We start from the raw sequence: 17,380 nt of genomic DNA, 5'->3' as shown, positions 1-17,380 counted from the left end.
AGTATTAGTTACAACGATTGAGCAATTCAAATAAATATAATACTTGATTAGCCTTCTTTTAGTTTCTGTAGGAAATATTAAAATACTAAAAACACTTCGCAGATCACAGGCTACTACATGATAAAATATATCTTAATCAAAAGGGAATGAAGGTAACAAAATTCTGAAACTGTTCAGTCGTGACTGTTGATAGACGAAGTTCGATTTGCCACGTCTTCGGTTGGTTGCTCTAGCAAGAGCATCCGGTCTGAATTCTGGAAGAACATAATAGTTCATAGTTCTTCCTTCTTTGGATACCGCACATCATTACACTGTTGCATTTGTATACGTAAAAATATACTTCTAAAATAATAAAAAAAGGTATTTAGATGAAGCTTAAGATGATTATACGCTTCCTCTCCAAGGATAAGGCTTAACATTATTGTTATCCTTCCAATCTTACTTATTTTATAATCTAAAAAAAGATAAATTAAAAAACTGTATAGGTGAATTAAAATTGAATTAGTAAAGTTTATATAAATTAGCACGAATTCATCTAACCTTAATTAAGTATTCAGCCGTAAGGTTTCATTGCATAATAAACCACTTCAAGTAATAATATTTTAGGCTATTTGAAAAAATATATATATTGTTTGTTAGAAACAGTTAATAACGCTTTATTTAGAAAGATATTAAAATATGCTTCAGAAACTGCAAGTAAATAAGTTTTCAAACTAAAAAAAGAGGCACTAGCGTGATTTATTAAATTAGTAAAACCAAAAAAATTAGCATAAATTCATTGTTGTACTTTATTTAAGAATCACATAAATGTAATTAGAAAAACCTCAAAATACAATAAAAAGGATTAGTATACCTGTATCTTAAAGATTTCTCTAATCTAATCCTACTCTAATAAAGCCTGATTAAGAAAAATATGTACAAAAAATAAAGTCGTTAAATACAAACGGTAAACAGAAATTAAAAATTAATATCGTATTTTAGTTTTTTCGGTTTTGTTCTTCCTCTAAGTCTTCGGTAACACTTGAAAATTTTTCTCACTATGATGACTTAAATAAATCATCAGTCAATTAAAGGAAAAAAAATTCAAGTCGCTCGCTACCTTGGAAGAAAAAAATTTGATAGATCTACTGTTGGAGGTACGAGTATATTATCATTTAACAATTTGACAATATCTCAAACGGAAAATTTTTTTTTTAAATTTCAAGTTAAACGTTAAAGCGATCAAAAAATTAATTTTTTGTAGGAATGATTTTATAAATTTTTTCCAAAAATCTAATGATACTTTCAAATGGTATTAACTATTGCCAACACGTCTTGTTAGGTTATAATTAGTAAAATTTAGAACCATTCTGATTAGGCGATCTACGTATGTAAAAATCTACAGTTACACTCAAAAGATATTTTTCAATTAAAATAAAACAAAAAACCCAATTCAGCAATATGTTGGAGATTAGGAAAAAAAATTAACAGCTTACATGTCGAGTGAAGAGTGGTTTTTTTAGTCATTTTCATTTTCTTACTGCACAGATGTATTTCAGTATTTTTTAAACAGATTTTCTTTACGATATAAAGTTATAGGCAGTTATTTACTTCAGTTAAGTAAATAGAGTAATGGAATTATAGGCAGGCTGCTTTCTATGCAGTTATAACTGCCTAGAAGTAGTCAATTATCAACTTTATACCGTAAAGAAAATCTGTTGGAAATACATCTATGCAATATGAAAATGAAAGTCTGCCGAAATTAATCTTGAACGAATACTCGTTTTTTTTTAAAGAAATTCGCCAGCTGGCCTTAATTAAAGCTTAGGCTAAAGGGTATTCCAAAAATATACCGAGAAGGGAGGGACTCCATCCTATCCTGGTCAAAACCTAATTCTCCCTACTTTTTCGCTTGAATGTCATTTTAATAAAAGTTCAATACAATAACAAATTAGTTTAGTCTTCGTAAAATATTTACCAACTTTGTTTATAGACCTACAATACTGGCTGCAATCAATACATTTATGAAATAAATAAATAAAATATTTTATAAAAAAAATAATATGTCGTCAGCAGAAATAATTAATATACTGAGACTTCCTCTATCATCAGTTACTGCGATTGCTGAACCGAGATCCCGGGTTCCATCGCAAGAATCTGGATTTTTCGAGATCAGAAGTTCTCTGAACTTTCAAGATCTCCCAATCAGTAAAAGGAATAAACTTAGATAATAAATTCAGGATTCTTCGAATCAATATTTTACAAAAATAATCTTTTTATAAACTTTTACTAATTTATTCATGAAAAACTTTCTTTTTTTTAATTTTTATAAAACCAGTTTACTCTCAAACCAGATAATAACTTAGATGTTTTTAGTTTATAACATTTTTTAAATATTTTTCTGTAAAATTTCGAACTATTTTTTTTAAAACATTTTGTTCAATAAATCGGTTTAAAATTATTATAAGTTAAGTGTCTATTTTAATCTTCAGATTATTTATTAAATTTATTTTACCCCTTACATATTTACTGTCATGTTTGGAATTAAATGAATATTTGATAAAATTTTGTGAACATTTGTTCAGGAGTTCTCGTGTTTCAGCGACACAACAGAAATATATTCATTCCAAACTGTCAAGACTACTTCCGTAGTCGGGTAAAAATATATCTTTTTTTGCCGATCGGAAGCAGCTGTAGGAGTCCATCGGTGCTGTCTCAACAAATTTCTATAAAGGCAATGCTAGAGTGAATGTTTCCCTATCTATGTATATCTTTCTTTCATCTGCCTGCCCGTTTGTCTCTTCGTCCCATCGCATTTGAGTCTGAATGAATAGGACATGACTTTTATTGAATTTCGTTAAAAACGTTAGTTTAAACTTTATTAGAAAATTTACACTTTCTTTCGAGGGACCGGGTGTGTGGTTAGCTTGAAAAAATTTTAATATTTTCGTTTAAATTGAATTTTTTTTAAATTTTATAGAGCAGTAGAATTTTTCTTGAATTATTGCAAAAAAAAGTAAGACCAATTAGGCCTAAACAAATGGCTTAAAGTTAATTTTCCAACCATAATGGGAACAGCCCTTCATAATCGAATTTCATGATCGCCTACAACCACTTCGTCCATGATGTACATATATTCACAAAATCGTCATACTTATAAATCGTATACATATCGATGTATTCACAAATCGTCGATTCCCTTCTTCAATTATTATCTTTTATATAAATAACCTGAACAGGAAATGCGACAGGAAATCAGATAGAGGCTCTCTGGGGTTACTTCGGGATGCACCCAAAACACATTAAAACAAACCTACCACACTTATAATCAACCCAATAGTGACATACAGAAGTGAAATACCATATGTCATGTAGCGATCACCACAAAACGGCCAACCTCTAACAACTAGAGATGTCCGAGTAACGCATTGTGGATCATCTGTGGAGCTGTCAAAACTACCTCAGTTGCATACAGCAGTTATGCAACTGTACAGATGTAATCAGTCCACTGAGAGAGAAATGAAACTCCGCACGGTAACTAAATACATAGGGCTACAAGGATTGCCACAGAAATCATGGGCCAAACCATCAAAAATCAATCTGCTTAAAACACTATGAAACTCTTTATCTCGCCCATATTGGAACATCTCAGCGACTAACAATCTCCTCTCTCCACCCATACACCTTGCCATCCAGACCAATAGAATTCCCTTCAATCAACTCATCTGTCACTGTTGGAGGATATAAACAGGAAGAAATGGTTCCCAGAATCCTCAAAAAAAATAGTCACTTCTATCACTGAAGATTGGTACCAATCTTACTGGCTTTGGGTATATACTGATGAATCAAAAAATGACAATGGCAACAGGGGGAGGCTTCTTCTCAACTCTTTTCACATTATTTCCTAGAAGGCAGAAATAAAATAACCTTTGATACAGAATCTGAAGCCACATCTCATGCTCAATTTTGCCAGTGTCGTCATATCGACTCCAAGGCATCTTCAAACAAATCTGCTGACAACAAAATCTTTAAGGACATCCTGTTGATGAAAAGAACACTACCAAAGCTTTAATCATAAAATGGAATCCCTCGCACATTGGAGTTTTTGAGAACAAAGCAGTAAATAATCTGGAAAAAATGGATACTACCCTTCAACACAACCCAGAAATGTCGCTACTATTAATATAGCAAAATCCATCATCAAGAAAGCAATGAAGGTGCAGAGACAGAAATAATTAAAAGCAGTAATAACAACAAAATCTGGAGATATAGATACTTGCTGGGAGGAAAACAAGGATAAACCCAGAAGGCAGTGGTTGCCCACTTTTGCCTCAACATAGGACATGACTGCCTTGCTGCTCACCTTAACAGTATGAAGATATATACCTCTGAGGAGTGCAACCTATGTCATAAAGCCAAGTCGAGAATGAACGAGGAACACATTCTTCATTGCCAACAGCTGGACACAAACCTCAGAATGCAGAAAGAGATCAGCCAACTATACTGGAGTGCCAGACAGTTGATGGACAGCAGTCTAGACTAGCCGTACATAAGAAACAACACAATTTTTACTATAAAAAAAGCAGTTTTTACAATGGCTAGTCAAGAAAGAGTGGGTTTAAATTTACTTTATGGCATGCAATGGATGAAACAAATTGTGAAAAGACTGGCCCTCTAAAGGGATGTACATACATGCATCTGACAAAGTAAGCCAACAATGCATAAGTACCAGTTGTGATGAGCAATACAGGGGTTTGACATTTTATGTCTGCAAAAATCTAATATGAAAGCATACAAGAAAATTATACAGCAGGCGTATAACAGTGTATACACTAGTGTGTAAAAAGGAAGACCTATGTTTCCTGGATATATGTTTATAGGAACATTCTTACTTCTATTAATGACCCAAATTAGCTCTTAAGATACTGCTATTTATTATTGAATAATCAAATATCAGGTGAGAAACTTAAAATCAAACAAATCCGGTTGAACTGCAGTTATCTGAGCGTAACCTTTAATACTACTGCCGCTGCTGTTACTACTACTACTACTACTACTACTACTACTACTACTACTAGCATCACTAAGGGTTGGGGGGTATGTTACTATTCTTGTCTATTGTTCAGTTGTAAGATGTTCATGCACCAGTGCAGTATAGTTTCATTCTTTGCAGTTGTACTTTTATTTAATGTCTTATTCGATTGAGGAAAGGGTTGCTTTAGTGGAAGCTTATATGCATTCTGGATGCTTTCTACACATATTACAAAGAAAATTTCTGAATTCCAGTATCCCAGCAAAAAGTAACATATACAATTGGGTTAAAAAAAGGCATACATACAATGGGATCAGTTTCAAACACAAAACAAAATAGATAACTCTGTTAGAACTAGCCAGCAGAAGAATTTCTGTCAATCCAAACAAATCTATATAGTTATCTAAAAAAAAAGTGGTGTAAAATACATTATCTTGCAATAAGATTCTTCATCATTTAAATTTTTAAACTGCATTATGTAACAACTATGCAAAACTTAAGAGAACAGACAAACCGAAATATCTCAATTATTGCAACTAGCTTCTCTCAATAACATTGTTGATGGTCACAGATTAACCCAATGTTATATTTCGTTTGAGATGGAGCATGGTTTCATTTTTCTAGTATGTTAAATCACACACAACCAAGTATTGGATGATTAAAAATCCTAAACTCACGAATGAGCATTCTCTTCATGATGAGAAAATCAGAGTATCGTGTCCTGTTTTTAGTTATCATATAGTCCAGGCCAATGTTTTTTGACTGGACCGTCAAATACAGATATGTACTGTGCTATTTTTTTTTTTAGAATTCTACCCTCAGTTAACACATTATGAAAAAAATTGATTTCTTTCAACAAGATGGAACAATGTATTACACATCAAACAAACTGACTGACAGACATGTATATGTTTTCCATACTTTTACAAAATAAACTTTCAGCAGAGAGTGGTGACCTGTGTGTTCCAGATTTGTCAAGTTGTGAATTTTTTCTTTGGGGCTATTTCAAGGGCAGAGGTTAATGAATCAAATCCTCATAGAGATTATATATGAATGATTATGTTATGGAAATCATTTAACAAGAAATCGATGGCACTGACCACATTTTGCATCAGGTGACTCTCAATATAACTACTCAAGCACAAAAGTGCACTACTGCTTTGTACACACACAGCAGAATGCTAACCAAAACAGTGTCATAATTGTTCAAAAATGCCAAGTAACACTAATAAAGAACAAATTAACTGAAAAACTATTGACAAATAGAACCAAGAGGTAAATTCCTGACAAGACAGCTGAAAAACATAACCACCTAAAAGAAAAAACTACAATGCTTTCTTTTTGTAATACAGTATTGTATTACCACATAGAGGAAATCTTTTTTAAGTAAAAATATTGATGATCAATTTTATAAAAGAATTTTATTAATAAGCCAAATATATTGGATAACTGACATTGATCAGATGTATTGAAGTGAGATATTAAAAAAGTTAGTTGTATTCCTTAACTTTCCAAAGGCACAGTAATAGATACAAGGAAAAGTATAAACTAAATCAACAAAGATAATCATTTAATACTAACACTGGGATAAAATAAAACATTTTACATACCTTGTTGTGTTTTCACACAGTGTACACCCACTTTGCCCAATTTTGCCCTTATAACTTTATCTGTTCCAGAAAGGTAAATGTATCTGGAGCCTGCAAGTGTAACACCTGAAGACGTTAAGAGATCTTGTTTTTCAAAACCATGTACCAATTTCGCAAGTTCTTCTTTTGACACCTACAACAAAAAACATAAAATACTGTCAAACATGTTAACATGTCACACTTTTAAGATATAAATGTGTAATAAAAAGGATATTTCAGTGGCAATGTTTGAATTTTCTAAAGATATAAATTGTGTAAAAATGCCTACTAAGAAAACTGTTTACGGAACCAATAAGTTGTCAGCATTTGTTCTGTTGATTACAAAACTTGCTTACTGGTTTTTAACAATTTAAATTTTATTTATTGTATACTTAAGCACAATTAAATTAAGTACCGAGAAATTCACTTCAAATATAAACTAATATAACATACCTACACTATTCAGTCAACTGAAAGTAAGCTCTCTATTATTATCCAACTACTTAAGTAATTCAATTATTTGTAAACTTATGTAACTGTTATAACATGTGCGAGTTTTGAGGCTAGCTATACGACTTTTTAAGATCTTATAACTCTAATTCTGAAAAACTTACAACACACAAACTATGCTGTGCAACATAAATAATCAAATCCATCTCAGCATGCCTCTACCATATGGCAATTACTACCCCTAAGTTCCTTTGATTGACAATTACATATTACTAATCTATTATATATAATGACAGAATGGAAACTAACATTCAAACTAAAGACATTTTACAAGCGTTATCTGTAACTGACTGTTTTTGGCAATGCTCAAAAATGTACCTGAACAATAATTACAACTAAAGACAATGTTGTTACTATCAGATTATTCAGCAAATTAAATCCCCAGAAGATAATGGAATAAGAGAGTAAAAAGCAAAATTTTAATTTTCAAGATTTAATTTATGTTTTAAATTATTAGATATAATTACAATTCATTTCAAACACTAATAAGGACAAGTTTAGCATGATAAAAAAATTAAATTATCTTAATTTTAAAAATAAATCTGTTCTCTTTTAAACTGGTTAGCAGTAGAGTTCATTGCTATTCTTTTTATAAGTTAAAAATTTTCATGCCTATTTATTATTATCAGTCCTTTATTAACAAGAAGAAATTTTATATGAAAAATTTTTTTAATTCTAAAGTTCTTCAAAGAATGTAATAAAATACACATTTATGCTAACAGTAACATTTAAATATCAAACACAATGCAAATTATAAATAATATTACATTAGGTTGAACTATGTAATATTAATTTGACTAACAAAATATTTAACAGAAAAAATTAAAGCTAAAAACTTTATTTATACAGTGATTTAATATTACCCAAATATTGTAAAAAAAGAGATCACCAATTAACAATACATTTTTTCTAAGTTGTCAGGTATTTATTCATTACCTAATATTAAGAATAAAATAGAAATTACATGAAGATTAAGCAGCAGAAAAAAATAAATGGACTCTTAGACTTGTATTTAAGAATGTAAAAGATCATGAAGGAAATATGAATGAACAAGCTATTACACTTAAGAACAGTTTGTCATTTCCACACATTTTTTCAGAGAAAGAGTTTTAAGGGCATTGTAAATACAAGGCTGTATATCCATCCCAAGTCTTTGTACATTTTAGGAGCAAAACTATTTTACACTTTTTACTCAAAATAATTACTGATACTTCCTATCAATATAAGTTCCTTCTTATATAAGTTGTAATGGTGTCAATTGTTTTAAAAAATTGTCAGGACATATAAAAAAAAAGAAGTTTGCATCAGGTGAAAAAAATTATGGAATGAACTTCTTAATAGTTCATTCCATAAAATATGTAGGTTGTGTATTAATTACTCAATTAAAACTTAAATCTGATACCCAGACATTAATTTATCATGTTTATCTATTTACAATTTTAAAAAATTCACTACTTTTTCAGTGAATTTAATGTACTTAAAAAAACCCCCGTCTTAACACCAAAAATCATTCTGACATATTTGAACAGTTTCAAAAAATAAAACCAGCAAACAATGTCCTACAAGGTATAAAAACCTGTTTTTAACCCATATATAATTTTGGCTTGACATCTAAAACAAACTTATGTGATGACTGTTTAAAATACGAAGACATGGTAAGGTAAATGATGATTACGATAGAGCAGAATATGTTGTAATAAACTTTTACTCATGATAATGTAAATGCCCAATGAAATTGAAGATGAGTATATTCTGGAGACTTAATTAATATTTTACAATTTATACTTTTTAATGTTATAATGCAATAAAAATATTATAATCTTGAACTTTGAACTTTGGATTATTTATTTCACCTTCCACTTAAAATAAATATTTTTTATTTATAATTTTTCTAAGATTTCCATAATCAGTGACTATATTTGTAACAACTTTTTTTTGTTAAGTTTAAATAAAACCACTATATATAAAACAGACATTGTTTTAACGCAGTACCACAAATTAAGATTTCACTTCTTTTTTTTACAAGTTTTTTATGTTTACTATGCCCTCTACTGGATATAAAGGATGCATAAAGATCTTTAGTTCCTGGCATCCACAAATACCAGGGGTCAGAGGTCAGACCAATACTAACAGAACTGTGAATGGCAAACAAAGGATTAAAGATAAGGAAAGGACTAGTGGTTAGAATGGCTGTTTTACTAATCAGGGAAGCAAAACCCTGAGGCAAATACAACAGATCACAGCATATACAGAATTATTGAAGTACATTTTACCAAAACTTTTTCTAAAATTTCTTTACTACTTTTAAAATTTTTTATTAAGCTAATTATTTTGTTTTTTGAATGTATTACTGTTATAATTGTAAAAATAATGATGTTATAATTTTTAAGCACTAGGTTTACGTGCATGATTTAATTTAGTAATGATAGATAACGGAAATCCAAATAAAATTACAAAAAGTAAGTCTTAAGACTCTAACTCCCAATTCCTGAGAACCAAATTGCTTAAAAACCAATATGGCTTTATTCCCAATATGTTTATATCACCCCACCACGTTTCATCAAAATCACTGTGGTGTGTCCAGTAGAGGATGAAAAATCTTATCTTTATATATATATATATATATATAAACATGACTAGGCACAATAGCAATTTCTAAACTGTTTAGATCCATTAAAAATTCTTCCACCAAAATAACAATTCATTTTGCAGATGATACACTAAAATAAGGATATTTCATCTAAACGATTATTATCGTAGTGCCATTTAGGAAAATAACACTTTTTAACCTTTTAAATTATTTCATGATAATTTGGTATACGCCATAAATAATTTATCTTTTTTTAATTACATTCACTACTACATAAAGCTCAATCCTTGCAAATCAGAGTTTGACATGAAAAAAATCTTGTAATGTATGAAACTTGCAAAATCTGACTAGGATTTGAATCCAGGACCTTTTTTAGATGAAAAACAAAGATGCTAGCTAGCATTCTGACATGCAATTGTTTAAATGATTTAGGGCAAAACTCGACACCTATAATCATGATCAAGTTAATTTTTATATTAAAATTCGAACTTCCTAACAAGATGTTATATAGGTTAATTAAATTTAGAAGCCAAACTTAAATAAAATTATAAAACTTTCTACTTCATGCTAGAGTCAATCTTTTAGAAATGTTTATGAATTTTATTAATTTCCATAAACATTTTTATTGTTGTACAAAAGGAGAAATTCATATTTTTATGTTTCTGTTTCTATCTTTTGTCAAAAAATCTCCAAAATTTCCTTTTTTCTGGATATTATCTATAATATAATTTTTAACCATTAGTAAATGTCAACAGCATGGAGTGAAGTGTGTAGAATATTCTTAACTTTGATAATGTATGGGAATCTACTCATTGAATATGACTTCGGTTGTCTGTATTTTACCTTCAATTTTCAGGTTATTAAAGCTAGAAACATCAAGGTGCTATGGAACCATCAGAAAAAATAAATATTTTTTTAATGAATTTATAAATTTTAATGAAAATATAAATTTTTTGGCAATGAAAATAGTAAACAAACCAAAAGACGTAATTTTATCACTTTAGAAAAGATTTTAAGAAAAAACCATTATACAACCAATTTTTAAGTGATTCATGTTTCATGCTTTAACATTAGGTGACTTGCTGAAAACAAAAGTACTTAAAATTATCAACAGAGGTCAGTGTTGAAGGAAATGGTGCCTGGAAGGAAGAAAACATAAATATCCAAAATTACCACTTTCATTATGAGTGAAGAAATGGATTAAAAATCATAACTTGCTCAACTGTTGATCCTGAATTTTTCCTTATGATAGCGATAAATATTTTCATCATGTTTATTTTTTTTAATCTATTTTTTTCCTAAGACTGGAATCTTATTTTATTCTATAAGCACATCACATATTCACAGTAGGAACAGATATTGACACATAAGGACTGTTTTCAGATATCAGAATTTTGTTTATTTAGTTCAATGTATACATCAACTAAAATGAATTTTTAAAAATTCCTCTTAACAAAAAAAAAATCACAATAACATAAATGGTGTAATAACCAATGGCATTGTTACATCCCTCCCAAAATAACCAACATAAGGTCCAACAGGCTAACATCACCAAAAACAAGACAATAGGCAGCAATTTGACAATTTACTTTATGGCTTGGACTGCGAGAAAATAATAAAAATTAATAAATTAAGTGGATGAATACACACAACCGATAATCACAATTCAGTAACAAATCTACTTTAAAAAATCAAAATAAATTTTAACTTATATGAGTATTAAGAAGTAAAATAATAGACATTGAAGGCAGCTTACTTAAGGAGTAATCCGTTACAAAAGTTAATTAACTTCAATGAAAGTTTTAAGAACAGCCTGCTGCTGCACTATACATTTATTTAACAAACAAATTTTACGTAATTTTTAAAAACAAAGAATGTTTACAATTAATAACGATGTTAAATTTCAGTTTACAATACATCTATAATCTATAAAAAAAATTTCTAATAACTATACATCTTTCACCCAGGAACCTGCACTTCATTCTCTCTAGGTCTCTACAATGATCTTTACTTTCATTTAAGTCATCTAAATATGTTTACAATGTTTACTAATAAAATACAACTTCTTTTAAGATAATCTTCTTTTTATTAGAATCACAATTTTTTATTTCATTTTATGCTTTTTTATTTTATATATAAGAATTTCCTCCATAATAATATTAATGGATTGTAGCCAATCCACTTTTGCACAAAAAATGGTACATTTTTCCTTAAATGAGATACTAATACATTATTCAAATAGAGGTTAAAATTTGAACTTTCATATTTTATTTTAATTAATATCAAACAAAATATAATGAATTTATGATAAGTGCTTTAATTAAATAAAATTAAATGTACAAATAGTAGAAAAAAGTAATGATTAACAAGCAAACAACCACTTACATTTTATTTCCGATTACTCTTAAATTAATAAAAATCTATGCATTCATATTTATTATCTTTTTTACTTAATTAAAATTTTTTTCTCTTGGTTATTTAGTGGGAAGAATGAATTTTACTATCCCTCTCCCTTAAATACAAATTCATGTTTCTTATATAACTATGCTCAAAAACGTTTCTGATGTACTTCTTTGCCAAACTAACTTAGAATACAATGGTGCCTATTTCTCAATCCAGTAAATAAAGCTAACTAAACACAATACTATGGAGAAAGAATTGTAAAATAATCTTGTATTATAAAACTTACAACTGGGCCTGCAAAATAGTTTCAAGATATTTTTCAGAAGTTCCCTTAGAAAATTTGTTTTTTGGCTTTCCCATTATGACTTTAAAGGTTTCTTCCATTTAGGACCTACAACCTAAATATATAAATGTGACCATATCAATTTGTACCAAAAATTGTAAATGTTTTCCTTAAACAAGACTTGGATTATATTATCCAAATAGGTAGTTTAGATTTGAACTTTAAATTTAGATCACGAAAGAGGAACAAGATCATTTAATACTGATAATTAATTAAGCATGGTTCAGTATTTGTATTTTTTAAAAAGTCTAGGTCTCTCCTTTGTTTATCACCTGATAAAAGTGTACAACTTTCAATATAAATAGCTTCATTTTCATCTAATTCCCATGTTTTTGATGGTACTAAAATTGGTAAGTGTGGACTGTGAGACAACTGGTCTTCTGGCAGAGGGAATATCAGGATATTTAAGAGTATGTCTAGTCTTAGACATTATCCCTGATATTTTACAAAATATTCCAACATTAAAAAACAATAAAAAATCTGTTTTTTTGATACTGAAAATGAATATGAACTCAGAATCTTTCTATCATCCACCAATTTTGGAAAAATCTTTAATTTTAATTAAAGAATTTTTTTTCATTTTAAGCTCCTATATTGTAAAGGGTGATTCAAAGAAACGGGAAATTTTGAATGTTGTGTTAGTAGCCGTGGGCGATTGGTACCACTTGATAAGTGGCGCCAGCCTCTCTAACCTAACCTACCATTTAGTTGTCATGGATCCTTGGAGTGGTGCGCAACGTGCATTTGCTATCAAAGCGTTTTACAAAAACAATGACAGTGTGGAGGGAGCGCGTAGAGAACTTCGCCGTCATTTTAATCTGGGACGGCACGACCGTGTTCCATCAGCACGTGCAATTAAAGCATGGATATCTAATTTTGAGGAAACCGGTTTGGCAATGAAAAAGAAACCTCCAGGCCATGAGCGAACCGTCCGTACACCACAGAATGTTCAAGCTTTACAAGATGCTGTCACACTAAGTCCACATCGGTCAATCCGTCGTCTCTCAGCATCTTTACAATCGCATAATTCAAGTGTTCGAAAAATGTTAGTGAAGGACTTGCAATACCATCCATACAAGTTGCAGATCGTCCAGGAACTGAAACCAAGCGATGCAGTTGTGCGAGCATAATTCTGTAATGTAATGCTTCAGAAGATATGATAACGAAGAGTTTGTTCACGAACTGTGGATGTCAGACGAAGCGCATTTCCACCTCAGTGGATAACAAGAAAAATTTCAGATACTGGGCACAAGAAATTCCTACGCAGCTACACCAGCGTCCGTTGCACAGCCAGAAAGTGACAGTGTGGTGTGATATGTCATCTTACGGTGTTATAGGCCCTTATTTTTTTGAGGATGACAACGGTCTTGCGATTACAGTGACGTCGGCTCTGTTACGTAGCCATGCTTGAAACCTTTGTTGTTGAACAACAAAATAGATTTCCACCGATTCTTAACACAGCCTGGTTTCAACAAGACGGAGCAACGTCACATACTGCACAAATATCGATGGCAGCTGTACGCCGATTGTTTGGACAACGTGTCGTTTCACGAAATGGTGACATTAGATAGCCTCCCAGATCGCCTGATCTCTCATCTTGCGATTACTTTTTGTGGGGTCACCTTAAAAGCAAAGTGTTCCACAGTACACCTGCTACAACGGAAAAACTGAAGGCAAACATCCGAGAAGCATCTGCGGAAATTCCAGTTGAGATGTTACGTCAAACCATGAACAATTTAACGAAGAGACTTCGTGAGTCTTTATGTAGAAGAGGAGGTCACCTGCAAGATGTCATCTTTAAAAAATAAACTATACTGTATGTATCCTAAAATAGCAACATTTGTACAATTACATGAAATAAAATTCATTTTCTAAAAAAAAATTTTCATTAACGTTATTTAATTTTTAAAATTGCCCGTTTCTTTGAATCAAACTGTATTTTGTTAGCTCATTTTTTATTGTTTAACTTTGTTAATGTAATTTGTAAGCTATAATTAAACAATACTAGACAAAGAATTAAATCGTATCATAGTCACATATTATGATATCATATCTAATACTGAAGAGTGAGCCTTCATGGATGAGATTAATCATGTCTGTGCAGGTCAGAACATGTAGCTAAAAACACAGCTGTGTTGTATGTATTAAGCACTGGATTTAGGAATGAATTAATTTTGTTCAGTCTTATTGCTGTCAACAGTTAACATTGCTAAGTTTGTTAACAGTGCTGTGTCATAATACCTCGAAACTGTGTAAATGATGTGGATGCCTTTTGTTACATATGTGGTAAGTTTATTGTAAAATCAAATAGAAAAAAAACATTACACCTTTAATTAAAAAAGCATACCATTTGTAATTTCAGTGTAAAATTGATCAGAATACTACGTGGGCTACTCATATAGTTTGCACTAACTGTTCTGTTTATTTAAGAGGATGGCTGAAAGGTATATGGAAGGTTTGCCATTTGGTATACCTATGGTTTGGCGAAAATCAAAAGATCATGTAACAGACTGTTACTTCTGTTTCAGTGTGAGTGGAATTTCTAAAAAACCTAAACTTACTGTAAAATATCCTTCACTGTAATCTGCAATCAGGCCTGTACCTCACAGTGAATTATTCAAATTCCTGAGCCACCTGTGAATGTATGTTTCAAAAGCAGTGATGAAGAATCAGGCAATACTGAATAAAACAATTATTTTGATTTTGAATTATTTTCCAATAAACCACATCTTATATCAAAAGGTGAAAAAAATGACTTGGTTAAGGATTTAAATTTATCAAAAACTCAAGCTGAACTATTGGCTCAAGACTGCAAGGTTAGAATTTACTTTATTTACTTCAGTTGGGCTTTCAAAGCCGACAAAAAGAACTTTCTCAGTAATTTATTGATGAAAATAATTTGGTTTATTACACAAATATTGATGAGCTTATATTGCACTTAGGACAAGTTCATAAACCTGAGGGAAGACTGGGGCGCCTTTTCATAGATTCATCCAAGTATAGTTTAAAAGTGGTTCTACTACACAATGATAACAAATACCCTTCAATACAAATTACTTTTGAAAGAGACATACGGTGTAAAAGATGTTGAAAAAATTGCTTATAAAATCCCACAGCTGGAACATATGTGGTGATTTGAAAGTTATAGCTAATTTGCTAGGCATGCAGTTAGGTTATACTAAGTGCATGTGTTTTCTTTGCGAATGGGACTGCCAAGCTAGGGATAAATATGTTACCAAACTGTGGAAGAAATGAGACAACTTAATTCCAAATGGGAAAAATATTATTCATGACTCCTTAGTTGAACCCAAAAAAATATTTTTACCCCCACTCAATATCAAGCTAGAACTAATGAAAAATTTTGTTAAAGCCATGAACGACTTTAGTACATCGGGCAGAAATTTCCAAATGCAAGTGAAGGAAAAATTAAAGGAATATTTGTTGGTCCTCAAATAAGAGAGTTGGTCAAAGATGATGTATTTAACTGAATGTTAAATAATGTAGAAAGTGCAGCTTGGGGTTTCATTTAGACACTTTTAAAAATCCGACAATTACCATGATATTGTTAATAAACTTCTTACTTAGTACCGAGCTATGGGATGTAATATGTCTTTGAAAATACATTTCCTCCACTCTCATCTGGATTTTTCCCGGACAACCTCTGAGACGTAAGTGACGAACACAGTGAATGTTTCCACGAAAACATTTCAGTGATGGAAAACCGCTATAAAGGGAAATGGAATAATAACATACTAACAGATTACTGTTGGACATTAATTTGGGATGTGCCTGAGGCTAATTATAAAAGAAAAGCATCAGCAATTATCACTCTAACACAGGTATGGCGATGCAATATTATAAATTTCACAGATTTTTACTATATTTTCCCTCAATTTTTTTTTGAAGCATAATTTATTTAAAACTAAAGGTAATAGAAATATTGTATTTACAAATCTGTAATGTACACATAAAAGCAATTAAAGAAAATTCAATTTTTAGAAACATAAAAAAATTTTTTTTAGTCTATCAGTGTAACCAGACACACTTACATCACAGTTAATCCACTCCAAGTAGTCCATAAAAAAAAATAACTGATTGCTTGACCATCTCAGAAAAAATTCATATTTTGTAGGTTTTTGATAAATTCATATTTTTCCTTATGTTTTGATAATTCAAAACTAATTTTAAAAATGTTTATTGTATCCGGTTCAAAAATGACGGCAATTTTTGTTTTAAGCCTTTTGCTTTTATTCACATTCACAGACATCTGCAATTTTCTAAATTACTCACCACTGGGTTGTCCTAAGATTTTCAAATGTTCAGTACATTCTGACCTACAAATCAGAGCCATATTTACCTAACTAATATTATTTTGTTCATGTATGCTTTGTAGCTTAAAATGTGAATGAATAAAATTCAATTTTGATAGGGTAATTTCTCGAAGTTACAATTTCTGAGTCACAATTTTTTTTTTTTTGCTCTTTTAAATATAAGAGTATATAAAATATCAATTTTCAGCTTATCCTTCAAAACCTTTTCAGACGTAATATCTCTGTTGGGTGACCAGATAAAATCTGAAAATTGCACACGTAAAAGATCTCTATGTACAAAGGTTATTTTCTTTTTAAGGTCCGATCGTCGCGAAATAAAAACCCACGCTAAAATAGGATGAACCTTTGCGCATATGTGTTGCGCAGCGTCTCTGGTATGGTCTTCAATCACGCCGCGTCACTTCGATTAGTTCTGAACACGCAGCTAGCACGTGAACATGTCCACAACAATAGCATCTCCCGCCAAGTGTAAAGTGCGTGCGGTAATTCGATTTCTTCAGGCTGAGGGTGTAATGCAGCTGAAATTCATCGACGAATAAGTAATATGTACGGTGAAACTTCAAT

General features: G+C 30.7%; 1 protein-coding gene across 1 annotated transcript in view; it reads right to left on the bottom strand.

The window, feature by feature from the left end:
• The window catches only part of chic (profilin chickadee), a 41,695-nt gene that overhangs the window by 14,337 nt on the left and 9,978 nt on the right, over positions 1-17,380 (bottom strand). The window contains exon 2 of the mRNA XM_075357051.1: positions 6,622-6,793. Coding sequence (XP_075213166.1) covers positions 6,622-6,793 — 172 coding nt within the window. The remainder of the gene's footprint in view (positions 1-6,621; positions 6,794-17,380) is intronic.

Source organism: Lycorma delicatula, chromosome 2, assembly GCF_047948215.1.
Source record: "Lycorma delicatula isolate Av1 chromosome 2, ASM4794821v1, whole genome shotgun sequence".
In the NCBI taxonomy this organism is placed as follows: domain Eukaryota; kingdom Metazoa; phylum Arthropoda; class Insecta; order Hemiptera; family Fulgoridae; genus Lycorma; species Lycorma delicatula.
Note: the sequence above shows the minus strand (reverse complement) of the source record. Positions and strands in the feature narration are given on the sequence as shown.